General features: G+C 33.2%; 1 protein-coding gene across 1 annotated transcript in view; it reads left to right on the forward strand.

Annotated features, from left to right (window-relative positions):
• Positions 1-4568: 4568 nt before the first annotated feature.
• The window catches only part of LOC105361583 (phosphatidylinositol 3-kinase regulatory subunit alpha), a 39652-nt gene continuing 26619 nt past the window's right edge, over positions 4569-17601 (forward strand). The window contains exon 1 of the mRNA XM_011498821.1: positions 4569-6364. Coding sequence (XP_011497123.1) covers positions 4976-6364 — 1389 coding nt within the window. The 5' untranslated portion in view covers positions 4569-4975. The remainder of the gene's footprint in view (positions 6365-17601) is intronic.

Genomic DNA, 17601 nt, shown 5'->3' on the forward strand with positions numbered 1-17601 from the left:
ATAGTTTTATATGTCTTAATAGCCGTCGTGCATTTAGTTATAGAAAAACAGAATTAAATTTTTGTGAAAATATCCAGTACTTGTTTTTCTTTCATTAACTGGACATCGTAATTCTGTTTTAAAATGTTATTATGCAACACTTCTTTAAGAATTATATGTAGCATTATTATAATATAGAATAATTGTATTTGTACAAATCAAATCAATTGTTATTAATTATGAGTTATAATTATGAGCGTATAGCGAAGTTTAATGTAATTATTGTAATAAATATTAATTACCATGACGACACGACCAATGACATTTTAAGGCTAGTGCTAAAAGCATTTTCTAATTTCTTTGTAACTATTTATTCAATTAACAGTGAAACAAAGAAAAATTGTAATACTTTCGATAGAGTAGAAACTTTAATATATTTAACGAAATTGTTAATTTCCAACAGAAAACTTACGTTAACTCCATGAAATTACTTTCAAAGCGAAAAAGTTGTAATTGCATATACGAGAGAGATGCTACAAATTGTTTTCACGATTTTTTTTCGATTTTTTTTCGATTAAAAATAGTTTAGTTCATATTAGAATTTTAATGGTGGGCTCACACAATTATCAAACGAAAAACGATAGCAAGTCCCGTTAATTATAATACATTTATTATGTTTGTTATGCATCCTTATTAAAATTTACCCTACTAAATAAACGTTTTGTTTGTCTGTCTGTCTGTCTGTCTCTCTCTCTCTCTCTCTCTCTCTCTCTCTCTCGCTCCCTCTCTCCCCCCTCTTCTTCTTTCTTTCTTTATATATGCATGAGTGTCTTGAATTCCCGATAATTGAAGTTTTGATAGGAAAGGAATTTAAAAGCAATGTAGTGGTAGTGTCGTACTTCTGGTGGTGGTGTATGACATTGGTGACATTCAGCTCAGCTAACCTCTCGTTAATCGCGTAGGAGCATGAGCAAGAGAGTTGTCGGCGGTCGATTGGTGGGTGTCGGGTGATGGGTGGCGGGTGGCGTTAGGTGCGTGCGGCGCGGGTCGGGGGCGGTGAGTCTCAACGAGCAAAAGGGACGGAGAGAATTACAGAGCACAAGAACCCGTGTGAGGTTAGGTTGTGTGTGTGTGTGTGACGTCTCCCCTCGACGCGTGCCCGTTCCTTCAGTTAGAGTGAAAATTTCCACTCCAACGGCAAGCTACTTTAGTCCTTACCCCGGTGATCGAGTTGGTAACCGCTGCACTCCCGAGGGCGAAAGGTCACATCTCGCGGATGGAGCGAAATATCCCCACTACTACGCGCCTGTGTCACCCTTTTCTCTCGGCGCAGAATCATGAGCTAACGACCAGCTGAGGTTTTCCATAGGTAGCTACGGCCCTGGCTTAGAAAGGAGCGGAGCTGCACACACGAGGCCATCCGTAAATTGCCGAACTCGCTCGATCTCACTTCCCCTATTCGCCTTTACAGACACTCGCGCCACTCCCCCTTCCACGACATCATCAGTTCCGTCCCGTCCCGACCCCCATGTCCTGCTCGTTCGGTCTATCTCTTTTCTCTCTCTCTCTCTCTCTCCTTCCTGCTTGCTCCACTGTTTTTCTTACATTGTAGGAACTACTGGTGTAGTGGCGACTATCTCTCCATCTATCTATCCAGGCTTGATGTTGTTGGGTGACGGGTGGTGGAGCGTTTGTTCCGTCGGGTAATTGGCGGGGGTGGGAAGAACAGTTCGGAAGGGTACTAGGGGAGGGTAAGCAGCCGGCAGCAGCAGCGAGGAGCGCCATGCGCAACGGTGTGGCTATTGACTGAAACTCGCGTGGCATCGAGTGACAGAGTGAGACAGAAAGAACCGGCCGGTCAGCTGTGAAAGCGTTGGCTCGCGTGTGGGTGCACACGTATGTTAAGACCATAGGGTGGCCGTCCCGGCTGATCATCGTCATGCAGGAAGAGTGCACGGCTTGCACACAACTACGTGCATACATACTTGCATATGTGTATAAAGAGAAAGAGAACCCGGTAATTACGGATTTTATACGCGTGGCGTCCTGCTGCGCTTTCCTTTGTGTATGCACACGGTGACAGACAGACAAACAGACAGACAGACAGAGAGAGAGAGAGAGAGAGAGAGAGAGAGAGAGAAAGAGAGAGAGTGCGTCCACGCGTATCGCGTGAGCGATAAAGGAAGCGGACGGGAAAATCGACTATATCGGAGTTTATTCGCTACAGCCATGGAAAAGAAGGACGGAAAGGGTGGACTGGAGGAGTAGGTCGAATCTCGACGTTGTTGGCTGGGCTACGAGACAAAGAAGAGTTTCGGACACAAGGAAACATAGAAAGTCTCATCGGCGAAAAGCCGAGCTGCTGCCCGCTGAACAGCTGAGGGGAAAAGCCGTCGACAGTCACGGACGGAGAAGGGGAGGGAATAGAGCGAGAGCGAGCGAGGGAGTAGAACTGATTACCATTAGTTCGGCTCGAATGAAGGAGTGGGAGAAAGAGGGGACGTCTTAGCGAATTAGTAGTGGTTTAAAAAGCTGGCACATTAACGTGGCTTTTGTCGATTTTGCGCGGCGATTCACGCACGGCAGCCCTATAGCGTGACATTACGTTATGTTTGTGTAGTCTCCAAAATGATTAGAGCGGAGTAGGCAGCGGAGGTATACCGCTATTATATATGCGCGATCTAAAGAGAATGATGGAGCACGCAGATCGATGCGAGATAGATCGATCTCCTGGATAATTCTTTTATAGCGCGTGATGCGAGCATTATACATTCGTGTACGAGGGCTCAAATGCGTCGGTGTCGTACGTCAAGAGAGTGTACGTGCGCGGACAGGAGCACGCGCGCACGTACCTGCGTGTGGGTAAGCGAGTGCATCCCTACACCTTTATGCATTGGTAGAGGATCCCCACCGACCGGCGTGTAATACGTCACTCTCGTGCATGCTCTCGTGGTTCTTCTCTCTCCTTTGTGTGTCGACTACGGCCGCTTGCGCGCGTGCGCGCTCTCCTACGGTCGCCCATCTTTCTCTCGCGCGTCTCAAAAATTCACATACGCGAAGGCTGCACGAAGTGAGCGGAGAACGAGTGACTTGATTCGAGCTGCGGCGGCAGTTCCTCGTCTGACGTACGACTGGTCGCGCGTGTCGTTCCGTAATCACGGAGCGCCTTCGGCTCTGAAAGCGAGAAACAGCAAAAAAGACAGACGGACGGAGCGCAGCAGTGTAGTGCGCGAGTGAGATGGACCGAGGGTAAAAAGATAAGGGAAAGGAGAAGGAAAAGATTTTTTTTCTTTTTTCTTTCAAGAAAGGAAGGTTTTTATGGCTTTTTTAAACAAGGCGGATTTGAGAACGCCAACACGGATAGACTAGAAAGACGAGCTGCCATGAAAGATTAATTGCCCGATAGGCGAGGAGGATATACGATCGAAGAAATAGAGAGAGAGAAAAAGAAAGAGCAGCGTTAACCGGAGGAAGTGGAGCCGATTGGTAACAAACGCTGCTCGTATTTTTCAGAAGACGAAGTGAAGTAGTGCGAGGGAGGGAGGGAGAATGTGCCTCTGGTGACTGTCGTTTGCAAGGTCGCAACGGGAAAAGGGATTCGGCGCGTTTCCGTCAACGTTAAGCGACTTCCACTTGGAGGATGATATCATAACAGCACTAATTTCCCCGAGGCTCAGGTATACGGCAAAAGGTGGTAGAGAAGGAACGTTAGCTTAATCGAGGAGTAGCGCGCGCAGTGGTCGCGACCGGTCGACGTCTATCGTCTGCACCGTCTCTCTGGAAGTTCCTTTCTTACCGACGGCGAGACAACCTCAAGCGCATCAGCGGATGATGACGCGAGGAGGTAGACGACAGGAAGAGAAGACGAAACAAATTCACTCGTTTTTCGGTAGACCGAACGAGTGAGAGGAAAGGGGCGGGGGAGCGAGGAGTTCACGAGTCGTGAGTGCGGAGTCGGACGCATGAATCGGATTGATTCGATTATTATAAAGTGGTGAGTACCTCGATAGCGATCCTTGCCGATGACGACGTTGTCGCGTTCGATTTTAAATAGCCTCGCAAAAGACGACGTTATTCGCGAGTGCGTGCGATAGCCAAGAGAACAACCGGGTGCTATTATCAAGGGTGAGAAAAAAAAGACACGACGATGAGATGAAGTGGGCCCTCTCTAGGAGCGATTAGCGGCGACCTTGAGCGAGCCAGAGAGCGACGACGGCGGCGGCAGCAGTAGTCGACTCGCTCCGCCGTGGGTCACCGATTGAGCGTCGCTTGTGTGCGTGCGTGCGCGCGCGATACGTGAGCGCGACCTAGGTTCCCAGCTAAACACAAGTATTCGGCCGCGCGTTCAAGCGTCCGCAGTGGAGCGAGAATGAGAAAAAAGGGAGCGGAGAGAAAGACACTTTGAGATTTCACGTTCGCGATACGCGACGGCGGCGGCGGCGGCGGCGGCGGAGGAGGAAGAGGCGCGAGAGAACAGTGGCAGCAGGGACAACGAGTGGGAAAGGGAGAAGTGACTGAGTCGGAGGAGGAGGAGAAAGACAGCGATAAAGAAAGAACGAAGAAGAGTAGGAGGAAGAAGGAGGAGGAGGTGAAGTAGAAGATAAAGAAGAGAAGGAGAGGAGGAAGCATAACTCTCGAGAGAAAAAGAAACGAGCGACTACTGGTTTTCAGCTTTCTGCGGCGCTTGCTGGACCTCTTTCGTTCCTGAGCGCATCCACATACATATTATAACTTGGAGGTCGAAGCGGAGGTGCATGCGCACGACCCTAAGCTCTAAACCGGTTGCAGTCTCATTTTCAGCGACACTGCTGCTACCGTGAACACGAAGACGTCAACCGGACTTTAATAGGCGAATCGATTACCAATTCAGGATGGAAGATCGTTCTGGCGGTTCGCTTAGGGAGTCTCAGGACTCGCCGGAGCAATCCATAGGTAGCGCAATATAATTGTACGTAGGGGAGAGGCAGCCCGATGCCCAAGCCATCCCTTGGCAGTGATGAAGCGCGTCAGCGCCTCCCTCACGAGCGTTACAGCCCAACAGCAGATGCCCGTGGCTGCGCCGAATCTTCACTATCAGCCCATTGCTCACGGTCACGGTAACCTTGGTCCGGGCTGCAGTAGCGAGGAATATACCAAGGAACAGCAGCAGCAACAGCAACAACAACAATTACAACAACACCGTTGCGAAAGCGATGAAGGGAAGGGTGTCGTTCCGGCTAAGTCGCCGGCAACGTCCCGACTCCTAGCCGTCGACTCGGAGAATTACATGCTGCGTAAGGGCACGAGTGGCGCCAATGAGCAGCAATCGGTTCAGAAGCCGTCATCCAGTCCCTTGCCATTCGTTCAATTGGGTCCTGGCAACAGCCAACAAACTAGGCGACCCGGCGGACTCTTGTGCGCCGGCGTGTCACCGGCCAAGCAGCTGACGTTGCCGAGTAGCGCCGGATGGCAACAGCAGCAGCAGCCGCAACAGCAGCAACAGCAGCAACAGCAACAGCAACAGTCGTCGCCGCCGCCGCCACCACCACCACCACCACCACCGCCACCTCCACCGCCGCCGCCACCGACCAGCACAATCAGTAACGGATTGGACCAGCAACTGGAGGGAAGCGGACGAAGAAGGAGTGCCTCGAGGAGCTGCGCTAGGCTCACCTCATTTCATCGTCTGCTCTGTTGGTGCGACCTCGACAACGAGGAGAAGAGCTCCTTAATCGCGAACGGCAACGAACGCTTTAATAATAATAATAATAACATCAGACACGGACGCCACATTAACAACATCAATAACAACAACAACAACAACAAAAATAACAACAACAACAACAACAAAAATAACAACAACTATAACAATAATGACAGTAGGAAAAAGAACAAGAACAAAAGCGGTAACGACGGCGGTAGCGGTAGCAATAATAACAATATTAGCGGAAGAGGCGAGAAAGCGAAAGTGCTTAGACTAGATGAGGGCATCGATATTCGCGTTGAAGGCGATGTTGATGAGCTAGAGGAGGATGAGGGGGATGATGGTCAGGAGAGGATTGGGGTGGGGATAGGGGATGAGGAGGGCGATGAAGAGGAGGAGGTGGAAGAGGAGGATGAGGAGGAGGAGATAGATATTGAGATATTGATAAATAATGAGGTAGAAGAGAGCGCAGACGATGATGATGGGGATGATGTCGTTGAGGCGGGGAAAAGCGATTGTCACCGGGCTAGGCTCGACCCCTTGTCCACTAGTGAACGGTGTTGCTGTATGTGTGGTTCTGTTTGTCCCGCAGAGTGCCACGCGTGCTTCCATAGCGTATGCTCCGAGTGGGCACATCGGCGGCCCTGCCAATGGAGTCCCAAGGGTCATGCGCAGCCTGGGCAAGTCTACGACACGGACAAGGTAAGTGCTGAAAGATTTTACAAATACTTCTCCCCTACCCAGACCGTAACTTAATTCTGATGTTATGAATGCAATTGTCCCTATCATTGGCTTTTGCGTCAATGCATTTGGATCCGCTAAATAAAACTCTTCGGAATGTCTATTGAATCTCGTAAGTGACCAAAAAAAGTAATACCAGAAAATCTAATTAAATATATATAATATATAACACGTATAAGTCTAAAAAGTTCAACTTCCGATAAATTATTTTATTTTAATAATTAATTATCTTTTTAATCATTCTTTCTAGAATTTGGTCTAGAATTTGACTCAACAGATAAGATCTAATTAAAAGTTTCTTTTCATTTCGATCAATTTTTTGTATCGCAACAAATAATTTTTAATTAATTTTTAATAAATAACAACGATTGTATCAAAATTATAAGGAAACATACGGTTTTATCAATTTACTAAAAATTTTTTACTAATTTACTAAAAACACTTTATATATTTAAAAAGTTAATTATTCAAAAATATTCGTTAAAGTAAGAATAAAAAATATCTATCATCTGCGCTTATGTTGATATAGTTTTTTCCTTTTTTCAATAGTAATGGATTTTTTCACTTCGCTTTGGCATTTTTCGATAGATAAAAAATTGAAAATTTAATCGGATGAATCAGAAATAGAACAGATTGAAAAATAAATATCTACTATTTAATTAATTAAAAATTGTTAATTAATGGATGATGATTAATGGATTTATGTTAACCAAGACTCGACTGTAAGCTTTAATCGAATAGGTTTGTCAATAGGGAAATTTAAATGATATCGGAAATCAAAGCAATTCAGAACTGTGCGATTAATAAATCATAACGAGTAAGAAAAGTACGCTCGCCTTAAATTTAATTTAATTTATTCATTTATAAATAAAATGTGTTACGTATAACAAATATAATGCTCATTCAAATGTGTAATTGTATGCTAACATGCAATTATTAAATACATAGCTGCAGAACATTAATTATTGAAACTTAATTCTATTAAGTTTCTAAAAAATGTATAATTCATAAAAAACTTTAATGAATCTTAGATTAGTTCTTCTTTTATAAATACTTTAAAAATTTTTAATTCCAATTCAAGAGTTTTATTTCATGAGTCAATCGTTTTATGTAATGTAACGCCGTACATTAGTATTTTATAAATAAAAATTGGTTGAGTGAGAAGAGAATCAGATTTTTTGAAGTTAATTGATTCTTTCATATCTTTCTATTATTTTCAATAAATGTTTTTAATAATTGCTCTTCATTATGAAAATATATATCTTTGTTTTTTTAATGAACATTTTTGATAAATTCTTATTTTGTATCATTATTATTACACTAAGTTGTAATTAATTATTTATGAGGAAAAAAGATTTCATATGGAATATAAGAAATTTATGAATCGAAAATATATGTATAAATGAAAAAAGTAGTGACCTCATTATATAAAACCCTAAAATACCATCTATATCAACGTTATATTGAATAAATCATAATACATCATAAATCCTTCAAATTTTTTTGTTCTCCTAATCAATGTATTAACCATTTGGGAGTTGCGCATATGCAAGTTTATGCAGATGGTCATAACCGAAATGATTGTTTTACTTCTACCGTTCTACTCTGCAGTATGGCTCTTTGTTTTCATTGCCGGCACCAACCGGAAAATTACTCTAAAACGAAATTTTTATTTTCATGGAGGTTATGAATTCACTTATTTATATTTTAACAAGTGACAATCGATTGCGTGAGCAATACGAGCATTGTCAACAGTTAATTTATTGTAAGAAATTTGCCGTTTTGTACTATTTTATTTTTTCGTTTGATTTTATCGAATTAAATATATTTAAATGTAATCATCAAAAATCGACTTTAAGTAATCAGTTAGCTTAAAAAGGATCGATATTCAATATTAAATATTCGGAAGTAACACTTTTAAGATAAGATATGTTATGTTCAATTATTTATTATCATTAGTAAATTAAAATTAAAATTAAAGAAATTACTCATAATAGCCTAAGGAATATATTGATCGTGCAATTGTAGAAATAGCATAATGTTTGTTTAAAACATGTTCATTTATCGAGAATAGGTACGATCAGAATATGAAATAAATGAATTTTTTTATAAATTTAATTACTTATTTGAATTAATTATTCCTATATTTAATCTCATAAAAATTCACACGTATTTTTCTTTTAAATATTTTAATAAAATATTTAATATAACAATTAAACAAGATTAGATTCCATACGCGAACAAAATATCTTGGAAATTAATGTATCAATTAATGTATAGATTAATATGAGGTGGGAAATGAAAATTTTTTATTTTATTTATTTAATATATTGCTATAATAGAAGGAAACATCACTTATACATAGCAGATCTACCAAATTTTCTAGAGTAAGTACATAAATATAAATAGTCGATGAAGTATACCTACAATGATTTGAAAATACGTTAATTTAATATATTTTTTGTTTTTAAATTATATATATAATGTAAATAATAATTCAAATAAAAATCATTAAAAATTCAATAATATCTAAGTAATTCCATTGAAAAACATGCAGTGTTATTTTTAATTGAATATGCATATTTATTTGTACGCTAAGCAAATTATACTATATTGATAAATGAAATCGATGAATTTTACATAAAATTAAGTTTATTTTATTTTAATATTATTCCTGTAAAAACAATATTCAATTAAAGAAGAATATACAGTAAAAGTGAAAGCGTAAATTATCGTAATAATTGAGATGAATTTGTTATAGTTCAACGTGATTGTCACCCAATATTCTCAACGGAAATGGTTGGAATTATGAAATGGAATAATCGTTCTTCATTAATTAAACAGTTGGAAGTTGTCTAAGTTGATGATTATTTAAGACTTTTAGTTCAATTGCGGAGCATAAAACGATATTTTGTACTTTTTGACAATAAATGACACCGTTCATGTAATTATTGCTTGATGAAGGAGTTATGAATAAGAAATTCGGTGCATGTTCGTTCGATTAAATGGGTCACAACGATGTCCACATATTTTGTTATACGAGTCCCAGGTATGGCAATCCAATAGAAAAGATTATTTAACGCAAATGTAGGGGAAATCGGTCGTGGAGCAAACTCCACTTCGGTCGTGTAGCAAACTCCACTATATTTATGTTCAGGTCGTTAAAACACCAGCTGCTCTACTTGTCCATTAACTGGTAACACAGTGATAAAGTCATAACTCACTAATATTCCTGAAATTATGGATGTTCATCTATCTACATTGGAATTCTCATAATATTCCAACAGTGATTGTCTATTAAGATTACGATTCCATCATCATACACTGATTTTATTAATTTCTTTACTTTATTTTTATAGAGTAAATAGAATATATAATAGTGATCATCAAAGCTGTTAATATGGTTAAATAGTCATAACAGGTAATATTAATTTTCCTAATATAATGCAATGACCTTAAATGAACCCAACATATTGTATACTACGTATAATTTTAGTTTGATTTAAGTAATTTACATTTATATCAATTTTAGAAGAGACATTCCATAGTGTTTTTGACTTCAAGTAGGCTATTTTATTGCTTATCCGTTAACCAATATTAATTATCGTGTTGGATGAATTAAGCATGCTTCTTTTATTTAATTCCATACGGATGATAATGAACTAGTAAATATTTGTAATTAAATAAAATTTTATCTATTTTTTTTAAATCGGAGTCTGCAGTTTAATTGGTTTTGAATAGTTTTTATTGATTTTATGTAATTCTCTACTCTATCCGTATTATCTTCTATCTGATATCTTTTATCCATATTAAATTATTTAAACTAGTACTTGAACTGATAACCGATACGAATGTATAGAAATATTTAATTCTTAAATAAGCAATGATCTATAATTGCTATTATTAAATATAATTATATTCTTAATTAAATTGAAAATATAAAACGAAAATATTTATTACTGGAAATAAAAATGTAGCTTTAAGTATTAAATTGAGTTGATTTACTTTTAGGCGGAACCAGCAACTGTGTTTTATATAACACGAATATTTTATACTATTAAAATAATTACATTTATTGAACATAATTTTTTTTATATTTTATAAAAGCTTTTAATAATTAGATATGTATATGTTAATGAACAACATAAATATTCCCATTATATCATTGAACTATTAAATGTATTTTTACGGTTCAATGTATCTTATTATTAACAAATCATAATAGAATTTTAAGATAATTTAATGGTAATTGTCAAGATTCATCTGCAGATAATAAACTCAGTATTTAAAAATTCATGTAATTGGACAAAGAGCTTGATTTTCTTATTTGTAATTTAACTGCTGCAGCTACGATTGATTCTGCCATTATTTTTATTCAACTTTTTTCATGACATAGAATTATTAGAAAGATCTAAAGTAAAGAATGTAGAAGCGATAATTATTAATTATATCAATCATCGTACATAAGAGTCTTCGAGTTAGCTCATGCACCGCATACAATTATTAACAATGAACTAGATCGAGTTACATCGTCAGATACAACAGAGAGGCAGGGAAGGAAACCTTGTAAACTGTAGAAGATTTTCCTAATTTCATTTTATTATAATTATTTCACAAGAATATTGACTATATTGACTTTGTGGGAGCAATTTTCTGTCGTACGTTTATAGGTTTGGATGATGTGTATTTTCACTCGGTCAATTCTTCAATACCGAGGCCAAATTATACCATATAAATTTTTCGATCGCTCGGAGTTACGACTTGTGGATTTATGTGCTTAAAATATAGGATATTCAAAATAGCGAACGTATGTTAATTATCTTTTGAAGTTAAATAACAAGAAATTACAATAGAATTCATTTAGGATATTTATATTTTATATTTTGTATTATTTTATATTATAGCATATGAACATCAAAACGATGTTTTTACTACCATCACACTAATTAAATTGTAATTCTAAAAGGTGTTGTGAACCGTTTATTTAGGAATAATACAAATTGTATGGAAGAACCGATTAGTACAAGTTTGTAATATTTGCAATCATTGCCCTCCAACACTTTCCATTCACGCAAAGAAAGTTTAATTTTCTCGATGAGTTCTCAAATGCTATATCTACCTTAAATAAATTAATTAAAATAAATATTTTGACTATTTAATTGCGTGTTAAAAACTCTTCTTTCCACTTATATTATCACACACATTAAACAACATTCACATTCTACTTTTACTTTTATTTGATCAATAAAATTCAAAGATTGTTAAGAACAAAGGTTAAACTAATAATAATAATATTAATTTAAATATTTTAATTTCTTATATTACTGAATATAATAATAATAATATAATATAATATTACTATAATAATTTCTAATGTCACTTAATATATTATTTTGATTAATTTTATATAAATTAAATATATATTTGTAATTTGTTATTATTTTATAATTTTTTATTTAAATTAGGAATTCATTAACTTTTTTCTTATTTCATTTGAATGCTTATCTCAATGAAGGATAATATTAAAGAGATAACATTAGGTATATTAATATATTTTGTCCATTTGTAAATTGGACCATTTGATGGTAAATTTTAAATTTTTTTATACAGAGATGCATCTATTATTATTAATTTTATTAGAAATATTATTTCCTTTAAAATAATTCAAATTCTTAAATTCACTATGTATATAAAAGATATTTCCTATTTCCACTAATTCAATACAGAAAACATTATTAAATTACCCATTAGAAAATTTTGAAAATATGACAGATATGTAATATGTATTACAAAATTTGCCAAAATATAAAATAAAAAGTATAATTATATACTAAAATCAATATATAAACAATTATAAGATTATTAATTTTTGACAAGCAACGAATTCTTCGCGCACAGTCTATGTGTACGTAATATTTATGTAATTATAAATCAACGCATTTATATACGTCAGGAGTATTACCACACGAAATATAACTTTTGGTAATCCAATCTTTAATAAGTTTTACAGCTATATGCGTAAAGCACCTTTTCTTGTGAATCAGACGTAATCTAAATTAATAACAAATTGAAGAGTCAGTTTAATCCGGAAGTTTTTGCGTAACTGTTATAAACTTTACTTACCGTGTATTTGGTAATAATTGGTCCCGTGTATAAAAAAATTTTTTAATTTTAGAAATTGATAACATCATTTGTAAATCTGTATATTTCATTCAATTGTATTTAGACAGAGTCACGCTTGTTAACAATCAATTGAAACTGATAGATAATTTCAATTGATCAGAAGCGATTGATTAAAGACAAAAACTATTCTATTTTAGTTATTGGTGGAAAGTTTACGTTGTATATTATGAGTGATTCTCGGCTTATTTACCTTTAATGATGTAATTAAGAACTTAAGACGATCATAAAAAATTTTTTATATAATGCATAGAATGTGTTACTCTTTTATTTTTGTAAATTTTTTGCTCCCTAATCGTCATGTATATGAGGAGGATATGGACATTAAATACATAAATAAAATAATACGAGTGTTGACTTTGAACATAAATGAGTTGCACAAATATGAAAAACCAAAGGCAAAATTTTAGTACACTCTGCTAGTTTATAATACCTTAAAAAATAAGCAAGAAAGGGAGTAAGGGACTCTTTTAAAACGAGTTGACCTTCAAAACGCTTAAGCGCATACATAAAAAATTTAGAGAGGGGTGAGAGAAGCTGACACCATCGTCAATCTAACTTATAAAGGTGCAGGGGTTGCAGGTGGGCATATTATTTTTTTCACTCTTATTCGACTTTTATATTCTACTTTTTACTTTGCCTCTATTTTTAAATGGTTTGTCCTGAAATACAGAGCAAAAACTATCGATTTTCTGTTCATCACTAGTGAATTTGTTTTCTACTAGAAATAAAAAATTCAACGATGCTCGAAAATAAATTAAGCAAGAAATTATGAGGAATCCAGACTTTTAAATACGTGCGATGGATTAGTTTTATTAATTTATAAAATTTAGAAGAGAAATGAAAAATAAATTAATTACTCAATAATTACGAATGCCATTATGCCAATATCGAGTTATAATTGAGATTTTTTTCATATATAGTTTATTAATTTTGGTCAAGTGACAGCATTCATTGGTAATAACATTGAATTAATTAATCTTTATTATTCAACATTAAAATCTACATTACAATAATTAAAATAATTTAGACATACATGTGTACTTTTAAAGAGGCATTATTTTCAGTTACATTGTATATGGAACAATTGAAATATTTTTTCACATTGTTAATAATAATTCCACTTATAGAATGTATATTATTTAAAGTGATCTCTGATGTTTCATTTACAAAATGCAATTTCATTTAATGTTTTTAAAAAACATTTTGCAATCTCTTTATTTTAAGTATCGATTAAGTTTTTTATTTTATACGGCATTCATCTTTATACTGACATCAGTTTAAACAAGTAGTTTCTGCAGAACATATATTACGGATAATAAAGAGAAAATCAGAAACTAAATATTTACCTTACAAAGATGTAAATTAAGTTGAAGTTAAGTTAAAACTGACCAAATATAACAGAAGATTTCGCTTGTTTCTTAATGTTTAAAATAAAACATAATAATTCTAATGAAATTTATACTAAATATTGTCATAGTACCAAAAATAATTAGAACTTAATATATATGAATAAGATTCGAGTAGCAGACCATAATTTTTCGAGCTGCTCAGGATTTGATGTAATAATATTTATCTTTAGTAGCTGTCGCTCTAGCTTTTAACAACTTATTGATATATTACAAAGTTGTTCTGTTTACTGTAGTGAACAATTCAATTAATCTATTCACTTTCCATTAAATACAAAGAAAAAATATATGAAATCACATGGAAAATAGGAAAAATGAAGAATGAAAAATTTTCTACAGCTGAAAAATTAGCGTTATTGCTCTGTTTAAAGGTATGATTTACGATGTACCAACACAGGTATCCGTTTATGATGATTGTTAGTATAGTTTCATTTTAATGAATTGTTCTCAATTTAGGAACATTTATGGAGCTCTTCTGACTTCATTAAGATTTTAAAAATTTATTATTTCTTGCAGCCATTTAAGCATGATCAAGTCATCATTGAGAAAAAATCATGAGTCAATTTCAGTATCTTTGAAATAGAAGCAAATAGAATAAAATCGAATGCATAAAGTATGGTAATGATTAGTATAGCAATAGTTCATTTAAATTAGTTAGCAATAATTAGTATAGTCTATATATACTTGGAAAATGTATATATTAACTTTACTTTTAATGTATTAAATAAAAAAATAGTTATCACATTCCATCTATTTCTTCCACTTATTTCTGTTAACCATCGCATCTCTAGTTGTCCCCTTTTTGTTTCTTTCTTTGTACATGTTAATTTTTCTTCGTGGTGTTATTGAATTGCATACACGACTTTCTACGAGCCATATATCTAATTATTTCTCATTTTCTTTTTTGTGCATGTGCATGGGCGTATGTGTGTGTATGTCCGCTTGTGTGAATTTGTTACACAAGTCAAAACGTTAGCGCGCCAGTCATGCGCTCTGTGTGAATTTGGATGATGACGATCATCGCATCGTTTATATACTATACGTGCTTAATGTCCATTTTTAAATGCATTGCATTGATAAATTGCAGTATACCAAAAATAGTCACATACATTCTAAAATACGTTCACTCTTCCTTTGTAGTATTTAATTATTTTTTATTCTTTCGTGTATCTCGATCTTTATCGTAGATCTTAATGTAAATTTGAAATTAACACATAATTCAACAAATGAAAATAAAAATGAATATTATCTACTTTACCTTCTTTCATCTTATTAGGTAGGGTTTTTTAGCAACAGTCATAGCTTACCTCGAATGTGCATGAAAAGCAAATTGGAAATTATGTATTTTAAAATCTGTTTAATTTAAAATAATTCTTATTTTATATTTATAATGATAAATTATATTGAAGAAACTAATTTAAAAAATTTTTCTTTTGTTTCACTAATTTTATTAATATAGTACATTAAAAAAAAAGTTAATATATAAATAAAATAAATGTAATAATTCGATTATACATTTTTATTTGTGTGATTCAAGATATTAGTTGAACGTTCAAAAGATATTTTTGTATATTATAGTTTCATTGTATTTAATGACACAAGTAAATTTTACAATAGATATTTTATACACTTTCATTATTTTTATTGAATTTGATTATTCACATGGGTTTTATGAATTCTAAATACGTTGGAAATGAATAGGAGAAAACTTCTATTTTTAACAGTAAGCAGTTGATTTACACTTATAATGTACAATACTTGAAATATATTAGCATTTTTATGTAGAAGCTAAACTCATATATTTTCAGTATTATTTTTGTCACGCTACTCACTATTTACAAATTTGTGAATTACTTATACTACACTTGAAAAATGCAATAGTCTTACATTTGAGATTATTTTAATTTAATGTAATTAATAATTATTTTAAACAGAGTCGTGTAATAATTTTTTTAAAAAAAAAATTTTTTTTATAGTTGATATATCTTTGAAAAATAAAAAATATTTAAATAACTCCGTTTAATATATAATAATATAAAAATATTATAATAATATAATATTAATAATCAAAATAATATAAAAATATAACTTTAATTAAATATAATTATGTAATTATACTTTCATTTATTAAAATTTTTTATATTTAAAGGAAAAAAATCATAAAAACTAGATTTGCTTCTATAACAAAATTTACAATGCATTTGATGATTTAACTAAATAATAGCAAGTATATTACTAAAGTATACAGTGAAAGTATATAGACTATTTATTATAAGAAGTCAACATAATATTAGTATCTTTTTCATTTTATTATAGTTAACTCAAATTAACATGAAAATATTTTCTTTATTAAAATAAAAATATAAATTCTAGTTTCATTATTATCTACTCACTTTAACGCGACTATAGTTTTATAAGAACTAGATTTGTTCAATATTTGTTACAGTTATTTGACAATAATTATTTGATTTTAAAAAACGTAGCTTCTCATGGTAAATATTTTTGATACGGATTAAAGAATTATAATTGTAAAACAAAAATTTTATACAATGCTAACAAAATCAATATCAATTATTTAGATATTATATTAAGTAATTAAAAAAAATATATATGAAACATCCCTTTTCTCTAAAAAATTTTATACATATCTATATAATTATTTTCATATATTTTTATGAATATTCTTTTTTTTTAATTTTTCTTATTTGTTGAAGTGTTATAAAAATATAAAAAATAAATCAGTTTATTGTAGTTTTCTATTAATAATAACAAATCCGTTAAGTTTATAAAAATCCTGAATAAATCAAATCTCTTTTTCATTCTAATATTTTTCAAATATTATAAAATATTTTTTTTTCTTCTATTTATCAATACTAAATTATTTATTATAGCCTCGCGGTATGAAGCATTTAAACTAAAAAAAATACTTCGAAATATATTCGTACTAATGTGCGAAATATTCGTACTAAAATGTGCAATAAAGAATGATAAAACGTGGTTTATTAGTTTCAACTGTGTACATCTCAAAAGTCTATATGAAATTATTTATATTTTCATATATGTATTAGTATTATGTAGATATAATATCGACTGAGTTTTTTTGTAAAAATAGCTTTTCTACAATAAATTTATTAAAAATTCATACTGAAAAAATATCTTCGACTTAATATAATAACGATTGTATTATTTAACTTAATAATGGCGTTTTTTTAAAGTGCTAATGGAAATAGTATTCACTGGTTAAATTTTATGCGTACTTCCTCAAATAAAATGAATGAAATTTCTTTTCGTAATATAAAAAATATGATTGTTATACATAACTTTGAAAAATATTTGACATTAAGATAACTGATTGTTAAAACATTGTTTGAAAATGAAATTGATTATATAATATTCTTAGTAAAATCGAATCTTTCTAATATTTCTATTCACAATAATACTTGAATGCATATCAAACGTTGAGAGTCGATAAATTAGTTTATATATATATGTATACAAGTAAATTTTTTTTGCCTGTTGTTTAATATAATTGTTTATGAATGTGTATAACAGATTAGATAGTAACTATCACGATTCTTATAGCATGGTAAATAAATATTTCATAAATTA

This window comes from Ceratosolen solmsi, unplaced genomic scaffold (assembly GCF_000503995.2).
Source record: "Ceratosolen solmsi marchali unplaced genomic scaffold, CerSol_1.0 scaffold10, whole genome shotgun sequence".
Classification (NCBI taxonomy): Eukaryota; Metazoa; Arthropoda; class Insecta; order Hymenoptera; family Agaonidae; genus Ceratosolen; species Ceratosolen solmsi.